Here is a 23,114-nt window from a genome sequence, read left to right as displayed (position 1 = left end):
GTACCTAAGTAGTAATTATGGCGCAATGAGTTGTACATTTGTTCTCTGCAACGGAGACAAATCAGACTGATTAGAAGTATCTAATTTTTATTCGATTCCTATCTCTCGAAAGACATATCATCGAGTATATCTCCCTCTAAGATCGTTTAAAACAGGCGTTAAAATTGTAGTATATTTGTGTAAATTGTATAAAAGCGTATTATGTAAACATGATATGCAAGAATCATCTGTGCACCACACGTATATTTTCGTAGTTATATGCTTTATTGACATTAAAGAAAAGAGGAAGTAGTTTTGTAAAATTAAGAATTATATTAGTTATTCCTTTAACGATTAATAATACATTCTAAATATTTTTCTATCAATTTGATTTATTATCTGATATCCATATTTTAATAAATTTATTATCGTATTAGAGCAAATATCTCTTTTTTTTCTTTTAATGAAAAACGTGTTAAATGTGATGCATATGTGGAAAAATTTTTGTGAAAGCTGCTGATAGAAGACTTTCACAAGAAATACTTAAGAATAAGTATCACAATTAATTCTAATTTGGACAGTAAGCGAGGAGTTTAGGTACACATTGATTTGTACGTGTATTTCAATTAAAAAAATATCTTTCTAATTCTTATAATAGGAAGGATTTTTTAAATACCGTAGATATATTATATGTTAAGTTAAAAAATCATTAGTTAGTAATTTATGTGCTGATGTTACTAGTCTTGCGGCGATTTTGCTAAAGTGGAGATTAAGATTACAATGCAAGGAACATACACACAGTTTGTTTATTGGATGCAGTATATACATGGCATAAAAAAAATTCTTTCACTTGTGAGAATCAGCAGACGTAGGATTCATGCAGTCGTGAAGTTGATGTGACGTGTACAGCGAAAGAATTGCGCTTGAGGAATGCTCGAGAGAAAAGTCTCCCTCAATAGATTCGCATTTCGAATGTGCTGTTCGCAGCATCCAGAAACTTTTCTTTCGCTCATCCTTAGAGCTTATAAAACGCGCGTAGAAGTTGGACATTGCAATTCATGTGTGCGACGATGGAAAACGACGTGCATGCTTTATCCTTTTCGTGAGAATTAACGCGGTTCTATGATGGAATAAAGTCTCCGGAATCGAACTAGTTTGTAAGTAGTTAGCGGAAGAGGAGGAGAGGAAGAAAGAAGAACAATCGAGAAGAGAATGAAGGCTTACACTGTGCGGACGTTCCGGTGATTGCATTCGGTTTCGGGTTCCTGCACTTGAATCCTGGGTCGCGGCAGACTCGGTTGTCCTGTACCATCCTTTGTCGCGGTCTTCGTCGTAACCTGACACGTAATAAAACCCGTTTTAGTGCAAGAACCGCCGACGACACGGCAAGATTACAACTTGCGCGCGAACCGGGATGAATGGCTTAAGGACGCGTTGAGAGAATTTAGCCGCCCGACGAACTGAATGAGATTTATCCGCGATGTTTTTTCTCTCTGATCGTACTACTCTATTTCGGGATCGCGAAAGAAGCTATTAATGGGCGCACCTCCGATACAACTCCGTTCCGGATGATCTCATCGGACAGTCCTTAAGTGATCGTAAATTTGTTCGTTGTCTATCTATCACAATAAAAAGATCAGTCGAGCTTCAAAAATGTCCTATACAATTATACCTTTTTTGTCTTCAGATCCATACTTGGGAATTTTTTTAAGATTACTCTGAAGTTAGAATTCTTTACCCGAAAAAATTTTCGGAAATTTTAGGAAAAAATATTTTCCCACAATTTTATTTAGCCAGAAAATTAAGAAAACACTAGTAATTAATATAAATATTAAGATTATTACATCTGTACTTTTTTCGGCATATACGCGTGATTTACGCGCAAAATGTACCTATCATTATACGTATGCGCGACGAGATATTTGTCCGTACAATCATCAGTGTGAATTCGACGACTTTGCTCATGCGAGTCGACGGACTTGTTATCAGATGACGGATTCGTAATTGGATGGCTATCGATTATTGCGCGTGACGGAATGGAACGGGACGTTTACGCAGATTACCAATCACCTGGGATGTGGAGGCAATCCCAGCCATCCGTTTCCGCAGCTCGTTCAACTGCAATTCCTGCTGGAAGCTGGTGTCGGTCTCCTGTGCCTCCTCCCGTCTGCCGGTCTCGATCGATTCCGCCGAGTACTCGACTTGGACCCATGGACAAATCGTCGGCGACGACTGTAGCGAGCCCTTGCTTCCGGGTCTGGACAGGCGCGGGGAGAGTCGTCTCAATAGCGACACGAGTTTCGATCTAAAGCGATATTATAATCCCTTAGCCTTCGTCAATATGAATCGTGGAAAGGGCGACGAGTAAAATATATCATAAAGAAACAATTTGTATCTTGTCATCTGACAAGAAATTGATGAAGCATCCCTTTTCATCCTCGCCTTTTATCTTCGTATGTAAAATTTAAGACTTCGTAGACTTGTTTTTCTTTTAAATTGTGTCAACGTTTTTATTATATTTCAAAGAAGAAAACGGAATCTCTACTGTACGCTGCGCAGTTTTCAGACATTGCTAATTATTTCGTAAAAGTATAATCAATTTATCCTCTTGGCGAGCTGCGCTTCCGCCGCAGAGTTTTACATTCGCGTTGCACGTCTTTCGAGCGTCGTTACCCACTCTTTGTTTTTCAGCAAATTAATTGCTGTTTCCAATATAACACGAGCGTTTTCCCGGTATCCTCCTTGCGTGTATGTACACGTTATCGCGTTATTCGTCTCTCGCCAAATCGCCCCCGCCCTTCACCCGTTTACTACCGCCTGCCGATTTCTTCTCTCGCTCGACTCGCAAAAGTCTACCGTTATACTTTCCCGCTTGGTGGCCGCGTACTTGAGCGGACTTGTCATAAATTATTTGCTTTCGTTGCGTGCGCGAAACGGATCTGCACGCGAGGTGCATCGGCGCGGATTAGCATACCTCGTGCTCGGTGTCTGAAGATGATCGGAAGTGAGAGGCGCGCTCCTGGAAAGCTGCTCGGCGCTTCGTGTCGCGTTCCCCCAGTGAAGCCGGTTGGAGCCGAAAGTGACGGACCTTCCTACTCTCCAGTCTAGGCTGCTGCTCTGTCTGGCTTGCAGATCTGAGGAGGAAAAAAAAAGAAAGATGAAGCTTTGAGAGATTGTGAACTTTTTGACGGTTCAGTTGCGACGAGTGACCTTGCACAGGTCTCTTGAATCGGGGAAGGCAAGTAAAGTTTTTTTTTTCTCTGTTGTAATATTGGTTTGATTTAAATGTAGAACTTTGGGAATAGTAGATAAAGTAATATTATGTAGGTATATATTATGCTCCGTTATTTAATGACGAATTCTAACAATTACTTATTTATTTAGTAGCCTGCCGTTATGTAGTGGCGGTAATATTCTGATACGCAATAGTCATTTGTTATGAGGTATTTTTACTTTCGAGTACTTTTTCATCCTTTTTACATTCGAGTGTGTTATCACACGTATGTATGTACGTTTAAGTAATTTTTCATTAACTTTTTATTTGACTGTACACATTTCGAGACATGCAAAGTTAAACGATAACATGGGAGTTTCCTAATGTAGCCCGTACTGACGTATCAACAGGTCTAATATGGCCTCTTCATTTTATCGAGGTAATTAGATAAGTTGATTGTAGTTTTTGATAATCTATTTACATTATATGTATTATAAAGTTTCAATATACTACCAATATGCGGAAGACTTATGTGTATTTATACATACACATAATACATATAATTTTGCCATATTTTTTTCTTTATTTTGAATAAGTATATAATTTTATAATAAAACATTGTGTTTATTAATTAAAAGCAATTTTTTATTGCGTAATGGGCCATGTTATTCCCGTTCCTTTTTTTTCATGTGTTTTAATGTGTCTTCGACTCATTATACGGTGTCGCATATATTTTTCATAAATCATCAATTTATATCATAAAAAGAAATTTTAAGAAATACATACGTAATATAAATACTATAATTTGATGAAAAACGTAGTAAAAAGTTTTATAATTTCTTCTTTGGTTCGCGCTTACTGCCTACATAGCAATTTTCGATATAAAATTTTCTCCGTGTATAAATAAAATCCAATTATAATAAATATGTCAATGTAATAATTTTAAGTCTAGAATCTATTGAAAGACACTTTGATGAATATAATTAAGTTTTCAAATTAAAATATTAATTATTAATAAAGTTATTGTATTAAATATAAATGGGTGGCCAATTACCATCTTCTCTATGTTACAAGAGAGATAATTTGCGATAAGTCTATTACTTCTTTCGCCATAAACGGAATATATTGCCAACTTGTCTCTTATGCTAACAAACCTTTCCTATATTTATAGGCTCGTGTTCAGAACGCACTTCTAAAGATATTAGTCTACTTTTCTATCATATCATCCTTATTTTACATCTAATGAATGATAAAGAGAGAATGATAAAAAAACGCACTAATATTTTCATAAGCGCATTCTGAATATGGACCATACTTTAAAGACTGTTAATAACGCTTTTAACGGGTAGATAGATTCCTCAGATTTTATTTTGAGATGAAAATCCCAATACCAAAGTGTCAAGGCTACAATAATTTTTAAATGAGAAGGGTTTAAAGTTGGCAAATCAAACTGATCAAATATGAGAGCTCAGGTATGGCGCTTCTTAGTAGTGTTACTAAATATGATTTTTTTTTTTTTTTTATATTGATTTTGTACATTTGTGCGATGTACTATACATGAAACGCAAATTCGGACAATTGGATTTACCAACTTGAGTTTATTTAAAAATTATTGTATTCTCGATATTTTATTAGAATTTTTGTCTCAAAATAATCTCGAGTATCTACATTTAAACGTTGTTACTATTTTTATGTCACATCCTGCGTGTTTTTCTAAATTTTTTTTCAAATATAAGATTTATATGTATAAAGAAAAATAAAATTCAGATCTAAAATTATTAAGATCTAAATATATCAGATCTAAATATAAGAAAAGGAATAGTATAATATCTAATAAGATTAAAACGAAGAAGTTGTAATTGAGTGACAATTGTGTGTTATTCAGTTTGCTAACGATGTTATGAGTCACATTTAATAAATTACCTTGTTCGTTGGCGTTCTGGTTGACTCTCCAGTCCAGAGAACTACTATTCCTATTCACGCTATAAATGTTATCACAGGATTTGGTGGCAAGGCATGTCGCGTGATGACGACGTCTCAGCAGTCTTGATACTGGTCCCAAATTTCTGCAAAGAGGTAGCATCTTTCAAGTTATTCTTTGTGCGTCGGTAAGGAAAAAATGACATCTATGAGAAGAAAATCATCAATACTGACAGATTTTTTAAAACGGCAACCTCTTATTTCTTAGAAACTAAATATTATATTAATACTAATAAAAATTATCTGCTTAGATAATTAAAGAAATAAAAACCCTGCAATAAAGAAATAAAAATCTTATAAATATCATTCTAATTTTTGAAAACTTTATTTTAAACAGATTTTATATTATGGAAAATAGTCATAAATATATAGTTTTGTATTTTTTGTAAGTTATGGATAGTTTAAACACAAGTAAGCATATTGATTATATTACAGATTATTTTTTACTTGTTTGTAGCTTCCTAAAGTTTGGTTTATATTTTTCTCTTTAGTATTTTTCAAATATGGTATGAAACATAAAATTATCATGGAGCTTACGAATCGGTGTATTTCTGCATGTTACAGAAAACAGATCATAGATGTATGATCTGTTTTTTTATAACATAATTTTATTTCAAATAAATTGTTTATTTCTTAAATAAATTGTTTATTTTTATTTTTCCTAGTAGCAAAATATATTGGCTAAATGTTAATTATATTGAAAATGCGTTGACCAATGTTTTTTCAATGTTTCACAGTGTAATATTGATTATAAAATATCGATTCCAAATTAGGATACAATATCTAATATGAAAAATTGAATGATTTAACATTGGCCCAATACTAAGTCAGTATTAAATTAATATTGCTGGTTAGACAAATTACACTGGAACCCCGCGTTAGCGTACTCCGCGTTAGCGGAAACTATCCCCTCCATATGCACTCGGCCCACATGAGTAGCGTGTGTGGGGATAGCAATGAGCAATGCAGTCGCGTATTTCACGGAGTGGGAGTGAAACCAAGCAATAGGAGATAACCCCGCGTTAGCGGACCAAAGCCCCGAACAGTCCGCTAACGCGGGGTTCCAGTGTAGCTAAATAAGATAAAGCGTTCACTTTACAATATTGAACTAATATTGGGGATATTGCAATTATATTCTTTCTTAATATTGCGCCAATGTTTTACTACTAGGATTTTAATTGTTAAATTGTTTTCATTTTTAAACGTTTATTTCTAATTTTTTTATTCTATCACCTTTGTTAGTTTTAACATAGAAATATTTTATTATTACTTAATTTAGCAATTTATTTTATAATTAACTCCTCTATCACAGTGTCTGCTATTATTACTTACTACATCAATTTTGGAGTCCAATTTCTCAGACGTTCATTTTCGGTTATGTTCCGAAAACGTTTATTTATTACAAAATATGAAAAATAGTATTACATTATAAAAACTGCTATATCGAAGATGATAGAAGACATTTTCCAGTTTACTTCTGTTTACAAAGTTTAATTTTCAGCTTTTAATTAAGAAATATCTAAAAACAAAATAGTACGTCAGTATTGGTGACCTTCCTTCACTTATATCTCATTAGGCACAAAGCAAGGTGGAAAAATTGGCGTTATCGATCGGTCGTCGGTTGTTATCTCCGCAAAACTGATTACGCCTTGTCGCGATAACGAAACATTCCACGTTTGTCTATCGCGATTAAAGTAAATGTCGAGAAAATCACTCACTTCTTGAAGCGTCGCGTCTGCTCGATCGGCGGCTTGGTCTCGGTTGGTCCGCCGCCACCGGCGGCTTCCGGTTCCGGGCAGTAAGTGCCCACTCGCACGTGGCTGTAGGTCGCGCGCAGCTGCACCCCGTCCAGCGGCCGGAAGTTGCTGCGCTCGATGGACGAGACCCGTACGATCTCGATCTTCGGCCGCGCCTCTCCGCCGCTCTTCCTCTCCATGATCCACGAAGGGCGACGTCGTCCGTCGTTCTTCTGGATCAACGACGAAATCCACCGACGTCGCGCCGAGAGTTCAATTGCTCCCGACCTTATTGCCCATCCGATAACGATCCTCCCACGTCGCATCTATTCGCATCACGGGGGGAGGGGAGAAACCGCTGCTGGCGTGTGTCACGTTGAGCAAATGCCTTCGGCACATCTCGCGCTCTCGCCTCCGTCTCTTTTTTTTTTCTCTCTCTCTCTTCCTCTTCTCACTCGTCCGAAACCGCGTGACGTTTCCGCGCCTGGAGGATCGCGGGTGAAATCCTCGATTTCGCGCTCGATCACGTGCCAACGACACGTTCGATTCTCGCGCGTAAATCAACCCGCGAGTAGAACGAGATCGGTACTCTACGTATTGTATCCGCACTTGTATATCGTTTTTACGTTACGGTAGAAAAGGCGCAAGGGACTATCACTGTCGCCGTCGACCCTTCCGGACGATCGGTGCGCAACACGTCGTTGTCTTTTTTGTTTACTTCCTCGATACGTGACACGAAATCGTCCGCGTGAATATTCGGAACCTCTTCGTATGGTATCACAACGTATCGCGTTTCGAAGCGCTTGGTTTACGGCGCACGCCCTCGTGCTCGGTCCTTCTGGTTCTCCTTTTTGACTTTCTCCCTCTCTCTCTCTCTCTCTTTCTCTTTCTCTCGCACGTACTCCTCCTCTTTCCTCTTCCCCTCTCTGCGTCGCGACCCGAGCGGAAAGAAAAAATGCGTAGGTCACGTTCATTCATTCCACGGGTAGGAGTACAACGTAAATTATCTCGCTGCGCGATCGCAGGCTCGAGGCGCACGCGAGCGAACGAGTGGGCACGCACGCCCGCGCTTCCTTAATTTAATTGCTCGCGCGTGTGTGCGTGCGCGCATACGTGCGCAGAGATCGCGCGCACCCGGGTCGCGTCCCGCGTCATCTTCTCGCATCTGTCTGGCTGGCCTTCCGAAATTACCGTTTCTGGACCATGTCATTTCATTCTCGCGCTTCCTCCTCCGTTTCTACTCGTGCCCCCCTCCGTGTCGCGTATCTTCTTGAGATTAGTTAGAATAGGAAAAGGGAAAAGCGGAGAATCTGAGAATCGAGCCAACTGTAACGCTGTCTTCCTTACGCCTGCGGCGAGAGGTAATCGAGGTCCTCCGTGCTGACACGTATACTCCGATCCACTCAAATCGTTCCCATCATCGTGTATCAGTTTCTCGGAAAAGTGAGAACGGAGGTGAATTGAAAAGATCGATCCGATGACGCACTGGTGTACGATCATATAAAATTATTTTACGACGATCTCCTGGGTACATGAAAAATCGCGCACAAGATTAGTACGACATGACGGGATATTAAAAGCAAACATCGTACGGGCTCCAATTTTGATCTTTATGGAAAGATACCCAAACAACAATTTGACGTCGTATGAACATCCAAAAGATGTCCCGTTTTTCTTTACGCGGATGTTCGATATGTTGATGTACCAAAAGACCTCCAACAGACGTCATTAAGACAGCCCAAAGATGTGTAACTTAGATAAAGACATTGTCTTAATTTCCGCATTGTCGTTAAAAATTCACATTAAAAAATTTACAAGTATAATATATTTTAACATGTATATCTTTCAAAAATAAATTTAAATTTCTGAAATAAATTTTAAATAGAACTAAAGAAAATTTTACTAATAAAATACGTGAATTTACTTTCACCTTAGAGTCTAATTTTCAGGATTTTGAGAATACCGTATACCAATAAAGGCATGATATTTAAGAATTGTTATCGAAACTTTCGTAGATGTCAGATATGTAAAGTAAAGTCATCCAGTATTATTTAATAAAATTGAAATGAAAAAAAAAAAAATTATTAGTTAAAAAATCAGCCATATTGGACGTTTCTAAAATGTTTGCGAAAAAATTCTTATTACAGGATTCAAATAATGTCCTTGAGGTATTTTAGATCCAATCTTTCAATGGCATAAGCTGGGATTTTTCATATTTGGACGTCCCAGGACGTTGAATTGTTGCTCAGGCACCTACATCAAGGATAAGGACAGCGCTGTTGCGTTCTCCTTTCGCATTCGACAAATCTCGCGGTTTTCAAGTGGAAAAACACGCTGCTTTAATTAACACACTTAATTACGTTACACACAACACCCCACGCGCTTTGCGGGTAACAATGTTTCCACGTGCACGCGCGAGGCTATCGTTTTTCGATTGAAAAACCAAGTTCGGATGTATCGGACGTCTCCCGCTGAAGTCGCCGTTCAGCCGCGCCGCGAAAGCAGACTATTCATTCACGCGTAACGCGGCTGTCTCTCTTCTCTCCCTCGTTTCGTTTCCCCATGTAACGCAGCATCCACTTCGGCCTTGCGTGTCACGTAACAATGTGTCCGTCCGACCGACCCATATCGTGACGTGCCACAACGAATAACGCGAGTCAATCGACGCCGATCGAATTAATTTCGAGCAACGACGACGTGTTCCCCCCCCTCTCCTCCCACCGCGAATCTCACGCGACCGAATGGATCCTATCGCGCGTCCCTATGCTCGGCAAGAACGCGCGATTATGAAACTCTTCGTTACGTGTTACTGACATTTTCTCCACTTTGTTATTACGCCGCACCGACGACGGCGCGCCGGGAAATCTCACTCGATTGCGCATTTGACCGGCGACCTATTTTGACATTTACACCTGGATGTTTTGAAAAACGTTATCATGTTATCGCGTTGTCGTCGCGCTCCCGACGCGTTACGTTTTATCGTGTTAAAAACCTGAAAGTCTGTGAGAAATTCGCGCTAGTTGCGATTAAGTGGACGTTTTACTTCGTTAGACCCGATAGAAAGCCTTCGGAGTTAAAGATTCCCTCCGCGGAAGCGATTGAGAGCCACTGATTGATCTGAAAAAATAGAAACAAAAAATTTTTCTTAATTTATACGAATTCGTACAAAATCGATAAAATGACAGTTTTTCAAAGATAAAAACATATAGTTGCAGTATGTAATTACATTAATATCACTATAATTTACAGTCACTATTGAACCCAATCATATTTTTATAGTTATTCAATGATATAAATTATAGTTTGTTTAAATTATATTAAAGCTCCCATAATCATAATATTAATCTATCCAACTTATCATATGGTTGCCATAACTGAAATGGAGATTTTAATAAGTTATACTATGAAACAATCACTATAAACATTACTGTAAGTGCTCATGTGTAATATGCTCATTATTACCAACATTATAGTAATGATTATTATAAAAATGATATTTCTGACTATAATTATTATACTACGCAATTACAGTCGCAAATGTTACATTTTTTTCTCAGTGACTATTTTATCAATTTTCATTTCTTAATATTACTTTAATCGGCACACGGGTTCGTGCACGCGCGAACTCATAAATTTAAAAAATTAATTGTTTCTATGATCAATTAGTAGCTCTTAATCATTTCCACAGAGGTGGCCTATATTCCTCGAATTTAACGCTATTTCTACATCATCCACTAAACAATCTGCGATAATAAAAAATATCATTTTTATAATCTACAAAAATCAATAATTATTCAACATTTTAATTGCTTCAATACTTTTAGTCGAGAAAAATTCTCGAAAACAAGTCTTTTTATGAGCCTAACAAAGCAGAATACCACCTTTAATTCAATTTCTAGGTTAATTGAGGCAATTGCCTGAAAATGCCGCCGACTGTCCTCTCCGACGACCCCCCTCGAGATTCCCCTTTCGTTACATATGTTCGAATTCCCCGTTTCTCCTATCTTAGAGAAATACCGCGGTATACTTTATTCACGGAAAGGTCAGAGGGAGTAACGCCCCTAAAATCGCGCATGTTAAAGGGCTAAATTTATCCGCGAGGACGAGACACGCGCGCGTTCCCCTCCACCTTGACGTCAATCATGGGTCTCCCTCTGTGATCAAACAGAGAAGAAAGGTCACCGACACGGCGGAATTGGAATCGTAAATTTAATTATTGTACCGCAGCACGAGCGATCGCGAGTGGAATTATCGTTCAGCACAATGGAACGCGCTTCCGTGTTGTTTTTCCTCTTGCGTGAATGCAAATGTCGCATCGTGTCATAGAATTTATATTCAAGTCAATCTCAACTAGTTTACCTCGAGAACAAAATCAAGGAATTCCATAATCTACAAGCCACGTTTCATCCGTGATATAAAATTGTTTCTGCCATTTAAATTTATATAATGAAAAATTTTGTTCTAAATTTAGTACATTTGACATATTTCAATAAATTGAAATGTTTCTGTTTATTTAATACAAAGTGAATATTAGAAAGTAACATTAACAGTAAATATTACGTATAAAAGATTAACACGAAAATATAATGCTTTAATATAATTTGAAGACAAATTATTGTGAAAGCATATTTCTTTAGTAAAAATTAATGACTACATATTTATACGTATGTTTCATTTATCTTAGAATTTTCATTTCAAAACTATATTATATTATTTAAACAATAATACGTTGAGCATTAAACCAATGTGTAATTGATATAATTTAAAAAAGAAAATGCCAATTCTTGATTAAAGCAAATCTTGGTGGTTAAATAACATTTCAGTATCAAATATTGAGTTCTGTATATCAGCATACAGATATAAAACTGAAATAGATATTTATGCAACTAGTGCGGTAAATTGCCCGTAAGTGCGGGATATGAACACACGAGCCAAAGGCGAATGTGTTCACTCGCACGGGCGGATAATAACTGATCCGTACATGTCGCATGCAATATTTTTTTGTTACCTGTATGTCGAAATATTGGTCCTTTTGTGTGAAGTGATACGCGAGAAAAGGACCATTTTTCATGCACTGGCAGCAAAAAATATATTTAACAATTAATGTTGAAATTTTACAAACATCAAGATCCATTACACACATTCACAGTTACACACATCAAAGTTCTTTGATCTAGAATTGGCATTTTCTTCTCTTGATTGTATTTATGTTATTTGTTATTTACACATAAATTGTGTTGATATTAAGAAATGTTGAATTTAAATAACACAATCATATTATGTTAAATTAACACTTGAGTATATTAAAACTTTACCACACAAATTTTAACAAAAATCGTTTTTAATACAAATACAAAATACTTTTTACTTTGTAAACGCTTTTGTCTTTGATTCCCAATTCTTTAGATATTACTTTTTTGGATTCTTTCTCTCACATCAAATTTTTAACACTATGCTTGTATGAAGGACTCTTACGGTTTGCTTTTAATAGAAAAATAATTTATCTCTCGGCGACGTTAGTTTCATGCTATCTCGGAAATCGAATACGAAATTTTATATTTTTTGAATTGCTGCATCACAAATAATACAGTCAAAGTGTAGTGATGAAAAGAAAAAAAAAAAGAAATAAAAGCAGAGAGGCAAGAGCTTTTTCTCATGAAGGTCGTTTTTTACGACGACATTTAATCCGGAGAAGCGTCTCGGTGCAGTGCAACGTCGTTGAAGCGAGCATTTATGATTCGCTGTGTGGAGAATGCTTGAAAAGTCATCTGTAGAAGAAGATACTGTACGATTGTATCACGAGCCGTCGACACGATGATTTTAATCCGGACGCTTTACAACGTTCTTGAATCTCTCTTTCTTTCTTTTTCTTTGCTGACACGAAACTTGAGCCACGATCGAGGTCAAGAAGGTCTAAAATTCTCAAATGAAATTCGTGATATATCACTAATCTCAATAAAAATTAATCTTATTTAATTTTGGCACTTACTTTTCAACTCGAAATTCCGAAATAAAAATCATTTTGTATTTGTGTAAAATTAATTTTTGCTTTTATGTTGCATTTTTTATACACCCTGAGTATTAATTTAACATATGATTGTGTTATTTGAATATTTTACGTTAAATTAATTCAACATTTCTGATTAAAATAATACATTTTATAAGTAAATAAATACATAAAAAATATTGTAATTTTAAAAATATAAATTCTAAAACAAATTAAATAAAATGTATGTATGTATATATTATAAAAAAGTTTATTTAACTGAAGAAATATGTCCATAATTTGTTTCTAAATCAATAAATCAAAGTGATATATTTTTCATGTTAATTTTTTATATACTATTTTTATTACTATCTAATTCGTATCTTATATTAAATTAACAAAAAAATTTGAGTGAACCGTGGGACATACAATGTTAAATTTAACACTAAAAATAATGGCTAAAATAAACTGATTTAGTCTCCAAAGTAACAAATAAAAACTACATGTTTCTTTTATTCAATATCTTATAGAACTCAGTTTTAAAATTAAATATTTTTTGGTTTTTTTTTTTGCAATTTGTGTGATATCTCTAAGATTTCAAAACACAATGTACTTTGGTGAAGCAGACGACAATCGAAATCATGAAACAGCAGTCAACATAATGACGATCGAAAGGTAGCATTTGAGACATTGCATTTTAGCAGCATTTTTTGCGCATTTCATTTGAAAAAAATGCTGCTAAAGCTATGCGAAAATAGCTTTGTATTAACAATGGAACTAGGCAAGCAATTTTGTAGCACGAGAATGTTTGATCACAAAGGGACGAAGGTTGTCATATATAGATTTAGGAAATTCTCTCCTATGCAGCTTATTCTTTGTAAGATTACTACCTTCTTCATTCGTTCCAACATCACTTAGCTGACAAATGTTTTAAAATAATTGATGAAATTTGAAAAAGCATTAAAGAGTTTATTAAATCCAAATTGTCAAGTTTTTTCATTTGTCAACTGCCCGATAAATAAAGACATAAAAAATAATGAAAGTTATTTTGAACATTAAACGTATAGGGGAGAAGCGGGCTAAGTGGCCAAGCTAAGGTTTGCTGATTTTTTAAGCTGACTTGCAATCGCCGTAAAGGTATCAATATTAGTGATTATATACTTTACTATCCTAGTACATAATAGAATTTTTCAATCATTTTAAGATTGAGTTAAATACTTAAAATATTGAATTTTTCAAAAAGTACCCAAGTGGCCACTTTGCCCGGTCATGTCGAGCAGGCCACTTAGCTTTAAAATAAAAAATGACTGAAAGAAAACGATTTAAACTTATAAAATAATGTATTTTATTTATATAAAAGTTACGTAAATTCAAAACAATTGCCAAAATAACTTGGAAAAAATAATTTGTTATAAGACGTTATAGAAAAGTTGAAAAGTTCAAAATGTTAATTAAGGTAGCCTGTTAATAATGAAACGTATATTCAAAGTTCTTTTTATATCGGGCATGGTAATAATACAAAAGGAAAAAAGAGTTGGTGCTCGGCGGACAAAGTGGCCAACAGTCTCCACCAGCCTGGCCACTTTGTTTGCCCGGATTGACGACATTACACAAAAAGTTGTTCTATTTTAACAACCTGCCGGAACTATATAATCGTCAAAGCGGAATTTTGTAGCGAAAATACCACTTTTTTAAAACAATTTTGTTGAAAAAAACGGTAAGTCACTTGGTTTAATAGTAACAAATACAAAAATTGAGTACTTATTTTATATTAGGGTAATTAAAACCTACAAAAATTGTAATAACTTCGAGAGACGACACGTTAACTGTTTCGAGCTTCTCTACGTGACTGAGGACATTGAATGGAACGAGTTTAGGGATTCTTAGCGCGATGGCAAAACCATACGGCCCTTCATATCTCCTGTGGCCGCTTTGCCCGCCTTTCCCCTACTTGACATTCTATGAATAAACTTTGAATTTTGTGAAAAAAGGCACCGAATTAATTTGCACACTTGATAAAAGTCAAAGTCGGCTTCAGCAGCCCAAAGACTACAGAAAAAGAAACATATCGTCTTGCTTGCCACTTCGGGGGCCAAAATCGATCCACTTTACCTATCGTCTTTTCCTTGCAACTGATTTGTGCAAAGAGAGAAATCCCGTTTCGCAACGTTAAGAAAACAGTGTAAGCCCGGTCGCTCGACAAGTGTGAAGAAGAAAAACGTGCTGATGTAACGTGACGCGGGATTTGCGGGGAATTATCAGCGCCGTGAAAGGGATAGAAAGAGAGGTAATTAACACGGGTAGGCTTCCGCGGGGTCTCGTTACCGCGCGAGCGTGAGGCAGTACAGCGTGAAGAGAAAAAAAGAAACGCGAGCTTCTGCTGCGAGTTGCGCGCGATGACTTGGCTTGACGCGCCACGTTGCTGCCGCCGTTTGACACCAACCGCGCGATCTCCTCGGGCGGAACGCGGCAAAGGGATGCAGATGCGCGCGTTCGAGTGACGGACAAGCAAGCACCGTCGTCGTCGTCGCGACGAGCCGGAAACGACTGAGATACGCAACGCGCCAAGGACGCGTCGCTCTTTATCGGCGGCTTTTTATCGCGGAATAATCTCGGAAGAGATTGCAGGGAGATTTGACGCGGCAGCCTTTTTGCCGAGAATAAGAATCTTCGAACAGTGCCGGATCGTGACGAGATGAGGATTATACGCCGTTACGCTTTGACGTGTATTTTTAGTTTACTGGCCGCGTGGCGTTTGGTTTACTAGCCCGGCGTCTACGGTTGCCTCTCTTTCTCGCGCCGAGCGCGAAACACGCGACGCGGAAGTAAAATTGGACGGAGGCGGTAAGTCGAGCAGTAAAGTTAAACGGTATCCACATCAACGCTGGTCAAAATTAGTCGCGCGCGTGGAGCCAGGAGAACTCCGAACTTTAAAGCTCTACCCCCCCCCCCATCCCTTCCTCCCTGTGTGCTATGTACACACAGCTATGTTGTATACGCACAGAAACGCCGCGAGAGAGCACACGTCGCGCGTGCATTACACATAACAGGACTGAAGAAAGGCGGGGACTCACTAAATTGACTAACCGCGTCGAATTGTCGCGTTGATCGACGTTGATTAAGATTAGACGTCGCGCGGACGGGCTGGGTTGAAAAAAAAGAAAGGAATTCCACGCGAACGCACCGGTCTCCAAACTGGCAAAACGCTGGCGCAAACACCGAACACGTCCGCGCTCCGCGCGTCGTCGGGATTCACTGCCGCTCCACTCCGCTTCGCTCCGCTCCGCTCCGCTCTGGCCGCGCGTGTAAAGCCGCGCGCGCGCAACGGGAGGAGCCCCGCGCCGATTCTATTACACATCGGTGGCTTTTTGGAGCGGCAAAGAAAAATAAGTAATTAAAGCGCAGCTACCTGGCGTGTGCCGGCGAGCGTTACGCTTTAGCGGACAGTGAGAGAGAGAGAGAGAGAGAGGGGGGGGGGGTAGATTACGTCCCCGGATATCGTTCGTTTAGAAACCGCGGCGATACAAAGTTCCACGCTCTGCTCTTTTCGCAGTTTTCCGGGGTGCGACGGAGCATACAGATGGAAATGCAGATCGAAAACGTTTATTTATCATTTTTTTATACTTAGAGAGACGTCGACGTTTGTCACAATTGTACTAATATCTCTAAAATTTTTTGTAACGATAAAAAAGTCAACCTAAAAAAATTGAAGGAATTTGTAGATAAAAGGTGGTTCGCGCAGTACCTGGAAATAGATACGTGGAATCAGTTCGTCGTGCGAATTTTCACGGCGTTAGAGATAAATTCGCGCAGTCCGTTCTACCGTAAAAGAGCTGTTTTGTTCACTTTTATTCAGCATTTTTAGAATTTCTTCTGGACAGTATTGGATTATCGCGATGGAGAGAAGAGTTATCGAATGTGTTTTACCACTTTTATTATTTTCTGATTTGTACGCAAATGAATGTTGTATAATAACCTAATGTTTTAGGTATCTATTATTACATTTCTTATTTTCAGCAGTAACGAATTGATTTATTGTAAGTTACATTTTTACAACATATATGCTGCAAAAGGTATGATCTGTCCAAATCATACTTGTTAGGTTTTCTAAATCGTATTGTCTTTGAAAGTATCAAATTTATAAGTTAAAATAATCTTAAAAGTAAGGAATCATTAGTTTAATAATATTTATTTTATTAATAATTTATTGAAAAAGGAATAAATTTATATATTTAATAATTAATAAAAAAAAATAATAAAAAGATAAAGAAATTACGAATACCAAAATAAAACTGCTTTAAATTTATTTTGTAATTGACATATTTTTAGTCTTTAATTTTATTTATTGTAATTTAGATGTAGCATGATTTAGGAAAATTTGATTTTATAAAAATATCTTTATAATAATTGTAAATGTATACATGTACAGTAAATTTTAAATAAAAATATAAATTTTCGTGATTTTATTATTATTAAATACATAAATTAATAATAATTTAATATTACAATTTAATATTAATTATACCAAATTTTTTAAAATGTTTTAGCTTACACAAAATAAAACCTGTTAAATTTCTTGTTCATATATCTCTATATTACCCATTTTTCAGTTTATATATTTTTGTTCCTAAATATTGTTTACATTAAGTAAAAATATAAAATTTGAGGTATAACTTAGGAAACAATAACTTAGGTACATATTCGGTAATCCTCTCGGTAGAAGCTTAAATTAAATCGCCTTCAGGCATTCCCTTACGTGTCGTTTTGACGCGTTACCTCGTCTCCTCTCCGTTGACTGCATGCTCCAACGAACCCTCTACGTTCCATTCGTGAAAATGGCACATTGCGAGCGCACGTACCTAACATTACGAATCTGCCTTCCCCGCATTCAATTACATGAGTCCGTCTTGTATATTGCATGAAGAGTCCTCCCTCGGAAAGACGCATACGATCCCGTTATCTCGCTTATTAAAGTGCAAATACCGAGCTTTCGCTCCTAACGGACTAACTTGTGTCGTTTCGTGAGAGTTTGCTATGTGGAAACTCGAGCTCGAGAGAGATAACAGCGTATCGATACGCACGAAATCCGGAGCATCGGGATATATTATGCGATACGAAATGAGTAGTAATTGGATGTAACGTTACTGCAACTTTGTTATCAAGTACAGCTGTTCAGTATTCCATTATTTCAAGCGTAACAAAGATTGGCAAATAATTTAAAATTGTGTCAGGGATAGTGTTTTTAATTTTTCAGAAAAATAAAATTCAGGAAGAAAACCACACACATATTTTTTTCCATTTTTTTCTCCAATATGGAAAAATATTGTAATAATGAATACTATTTGAATTATTTACTTATTAACTAACTTATTGTAATTTTTCAATGTAAAAAAGTCTTAAAATTATTGATGTAGAATTATCTTAAAACTCGAAATAGTACGGCAAAAAACATAAAAAGGACCGTTTTTCCCAAGATTTCCGAAAATCTTTTCAAACCACAAGAACACAGTCGTAAAAATTAAATTCTAAAATTAAATAGCAACTTCCCCTTCCTGTTAAAAACGAGATATTTAAAATAAAGAGCGGTATTTGCATTTCGTTCTATTTGAGATTACGATGTAGAAGAAGAACCTTGCGGAGGAATCTAATTTAAAAACAAATTATTCCGCGACAGATCGACAACCGGATATAAATCCAAGTTTTTCTTCAATCGATCCGTTCACTTTCATCGACAGATCTCTCGCTTCTCCTTCCCCTCTTTCTCTCTTTCTGTCTCTCCCTCCTTTTACCGCGTAAGCGCGAAATGCACCGTAAATAAATCCATTATCTGTTCATCGATCATCCTCGGCCGATGCCGAGTAACTCTTCTCCGTCATCACTGTGCCTTAATAGCTTTAAAGAGTCGCGTCAAGTGCCAGAGACGATTGCGATGACGAGAAGAATTCTGCGGTCGCGTCAAAATACACCGTGCGTGGAAAACGTGCTCGCGATACTGATACGCGCGTGCCGATTAGGCACGCGCGCGTACTCTCGGAGTCGGCGAATCGCTCAGATCTTGGCACCCGAACAAAAACAACGTACAGCGAGTAGAATACCTAAATGTGTGTCATCAGTTTTTAAAGTCGGAGGGACGAAGGCGGGTCGTTTCCTACCCCTTGTCCGCTAATGAATAGCCGGACGGCAAGCCCGATTGAAGCCTGGGCGTAATAAAATGGGCGTGGTAGCGAAACAATTAAGGAAGTGAGGTAACAGCACGAAAGTGCCTTGGGAGAAACGGCCAAAGGGTATCCAAATAATTCTGATGATTGAAAGCGCAAAGGTGGCCACGCGTGGTAACGCCATGACATGGTAGCTGAAAGTTTCGAGAACAGTTCCGATATATTTCATACGTCGAACGTAAGTGCCATGCGTTGGGTCGCTCGTGCGGTATTGTTAAGCGGGCGCGGCCGCATGCTGGAAGCAACATCGCCATCGTCACACCGTAGAGAAAAGAGTTTGACAACGGCTACCGCGTGTTGAGTGAAATGATACCAATTAAGCATTCGGAATAATGCAACCAAAAGTAACTTCACTGAATATTCAGCGAGTGAGCCAAATTTAATTGGTAATACCGCTCCACGGGTACACATGGTAACATTCGAAATACGAGAGATCGGGAAATCACGCGGAAATCGGGATGTGGGAGCACAAAACATTGGCGCAATATTGAAAAGTAATGTAAAACAAATATCCATAATATTGGTCCAATATTGTAAAGTAAACGCTTTACCTTATTTAGCCAATTTGTCTAAGCAGCAATATTCGTTCAATTATGGTTCAACGTTAGGCCGATGTTGGACGAAACAATTTTTTATATTGAATTCTAAGTTGGAACCAATATTTTATGACTAATATTGACGTAACATTGGAAAAACATTGGCCAATGCACTCCCGATATAACCAATGTTTTATCCAAAATTGTGCCAATGTTCCGTCAATGTATTGGGCTACTAGAGACGGTTAGATCGACGAGCGGGTTCCGCCTCTCACGAAATACGTACGTCAGTACCGCGACGACGCACTTGGCGATATTCTGGCGCGACAACATCGAGAGATGCTGCTGCGCCTCGCTGCGATTCCACCGTCGGAGATTAGCCGACCGGGTACACACACGGAACACTCGCACCAGAGCCGTAGAGCGCTTTCGCGCGGGTCCAGGCGCCGACACTCTGCCCGCGTGGGGACGTGGACCCGCTCGCGGTGTGGGTGCGATCACTCCGCGATACACCGTAAACGTAAACACTGTTGCGAGTAGTCGCGGACCAACCTTCGGAGTAGCGCGCGCGGGGACATATTTCCGAGGGCGCGTCCGGGACACTCATTCGTCGCCGAGAGAGGTGTGCCCCGCTCTATTTATACGCGTATAAAAGCGCGAGAATTCTCCATGTTTCTCTCTCTCTCTCTCTCTCTCTCTCTCTGCATCTGTCCGTCTCTCCGAAGAGCCATAAACGGTCTTTTCGCATGAGCAGGGTGCATTTTTTGTTACATACGTCTCTCTTTTCTGATGGAAGGAGCGATGCTGAAGAATGAGGGATGGATGAAAGATAGGGAAAGAGAGAAAGCGAGAAAAGAGAGAGAGAGAGAGAGAAAATGAGGGAGGAAAAGATAGAGCGGACACCCTCTTTGTCCTCCCTTGCAGTTTGTCGGCCCTCCCGCCTCTGGTACTTCGATCGCGACCACCCGCGGGATGCTGTCGACTACTGCACGGGGAGAAAGAGACGCGTTGCGGAGAACCGCTATGCCCTCCGCGTCTCTCCTGACCACCTCGTGGACCACATCTCGATGCGCGGACCTGCGCTCTTCAGACGATGTCACACAGCGACAACAGCGACGTCGTCACCAGGAAGCGCCGGCGTTAAAACTTTATAAAAAATATTAAAATCTCTGTATGTGTATGTGTGAAATATAGAGCAAATGGCTCCATATTGAATCATTTCAAATTAGATTTTAAATGCTTTTTGAATATGTAAATATGTAAATCAGAGTCGGGAAAGAGTTATATTTTTTATAAGTTATTCCCTATTCTTATTGTTACTTAAGCCTTCGTATACACATTGAGTAGTTACCACTCATAATTGTCTAACCCTAAAAATTCAGCGCTCTATACCTTTTAAGTACCTTAATAAATGGAAAAAAATACTCAAAAACTGCAAAACATCTTTTTTTAATCGCAAAATATAATTTTTTTAAATATTAAATTTCTTAAATTTTAATATCAAAAAGTATGTAAATATTTTCTAGTATTAAAACAAGATTAAATTAAACATAAAATTTACTTTTTTGTTTTTTGTTAAAATAAGAATTACAAAAACTAGAACAATTTTTTAATTAAAAATTACTGCACATTTTTTTATATTAAAAAAATTTTGACAAGATAATTTTACACACAAAATATATAATTAACTTATGACAGCTTAAAAGTAGCTTTCAAATAGTTTTAAACATAAACAACAGACTATTACTAAAAAAATAATTATAATGGTAATGTTACAAGTAATGTATAAATTTTCCATCCTTGTAAATTACATTATTACATAACAGGGATAATTAATTTAAAGTTAAAAGTTTATTTGAAAAGTTATATTACATAAGAATGTTGTAATTTTGAAATATTAAATTACTCTAAATAACAATTACAATATAAATCATCAAATAAATTTAATATTTTATTTTTGAAGATTGTTTTTTTTAAATAATTAGTTACTACTTTGCATAATTATATTTAATTTTACTTAAATTTTACTTTCTTAAACAATTCTATTAATTATTATAATATACTTTAAAAGTAAATTAAAAGTAAAATTTATCATTGCAATAAATTAAAACACAAAGAATAATAAAATTAGATTTCTTTCCCTCTCTCCCCCTTTATTCGTAATATAATTATTTTTCTAGATTCTATCAGAATTTTCTTGGGCCGTGTAACATACACAACAGAAAATTAAAATCAGTTTTTATTAAAAGTGTGTTAAATCTTTAACATATTCGAATTAATTTAATATTATTCAAAAATTTTGTCTTAAATTAAGATATTTAAAATTTCTTTGTTAAAATGGTATCATTTATAAATAACTAATAAAATAATAGATTAAAAATGTAAAAAAATGTTAAAAATATATGTCATGTTATAATACATGTTATTATACATGTTAATCGTATTAAAGAAATATGTAAAAAATTTACAAAACAAAAATTTGTTTTCAAGTATTTCCCTAATTGTATCAAAGTGTTACAATTTTGTTTTAATTTTTTAATATAATTTTTGTATTAATTTTTTTATTCATCTTGTGTTAAATATTAATACAAAAATAGTTGTCTACTCACATTCTATAAAAGAAGTATGTAAAAATTTTTTGGATTTTTCAAGAGTTTTATTCAAAATTCCAAATAAAGACTTTTAATGCAATTTCAGAAAAAAATTATTATATGTATCTTTTAATATTCTTTAATCATACATTTATAACAGCCACTAATATGAACTAAATATAGCATATAATGATCAATCTATAATATATAAATCTGACTTAGAGATACAAAATTCAAAAAGTGATTAAATATACAACGCCAATTTAGAACGATGTATGTCTCCTATTGTCATCAATTAAAAAAAATAAAAACTTGCGAATTGCAAGAAAATGTACGTAGATTGTATATCATAGTTATTGCTAATTGAGTTTGCATTATCAAGAAAAAAATGATTAAAGACACAATTCTGTCACAAAAAAATAGAGATAGAATTCAAAAATAAAGTTTCCTCAAAATTTTCCTGATTATCAATAAAAACCCATAAAAATGATTTTCAAGGATAAAAAAATTGCCTGAAAATTTTAGATTTTCCCAACTTTTGCCGACAGTAAACACTTTGAAGAGCTTAATGTGAACCGTTTAATACGCGGTATGTGTTAAATTTAACATACATTTTCTAATTATGTGTCTCTTTGATGTAATGATTAAGGAAATACTCACCACACATATCATGATTTATTTCATCTTTATTTCGTATTTGTACACGCCCTCAGCATGCCACATACAGTCAATATAATACAGTCCAACGCAGCCAAGAGAGAGAGAGAAGAGAGAGAAAGAGAGAAGAGAGCAGAGAGAGGAAGGAGAGAAGAGAGGAAAGAGAAGAAGAAAGAGAGAAGAGGTAGAAGTAAAATACAAAAAATATATATATTTA

General features: G+C 36.6%; 1 protein-coding gene across 25 annotated transcripts in view; it reads right to left on the bottom strand.

The window, feature by feature from the left end:
• The window catches only part of LOC105836083, a 62,143-nt gene extending 41,569 nt beyond the window's left edge, over positions 1–20,574 (bottom strand). The window contains exons 1-8 of one of the 25 annotated variants that reach the window (XM_036283188.1): positions 19,936–20,574; positions 9,953–10,026; positions 9,167–9,246; positions 6,892–8,433; positions 5,117–5,259; positions 2,954–3,113; positions 2,050–2,284; positions 1,204–1,316 (exon numbers count right to left, since the gene is read on the bottom strand). In XM_036283188.1, coding sequence (XP_036139081.1) covers positions 1,204–1,316; positions 2,050–2,284; positions 2,954–3,113; positions 5,117–5,259; positions 6,892–7,235 — 995 coding nt within the window. In that variant the 5' untranslated portion in view covers positions 7,236–8,433; positions 9,167–9,246; positions 9,953–10,026; positions 19,936–20,574. The other 24 variants (XM_036283191.1, XM_036283190.1, XM_036283192.1 and 21 more) reach the window with 24 other exon arrangements.
• Between the last annotated feature and the right edge of the window lie 2,540 nt (positions 20,575–23,114).

Source organism: Monomorium pharaonis, chromosome 2, assembly GCF_013373865.1.
Source record: "Monomorium pharaonis isolate MP-MQ-018 chromosome 2, ASM1337386v2, whole genome shotgun sequence".
Classification (NCBI taxonomy): Eukaryota; Metazoa; Arthropoda; class Insecta; order Hymenoptera; family Formicidae; genus Monomorium; species Monomorium pharaonis.
This window is presented reverse-complemented; position numbering and strand designations above follow the sequence as displayed.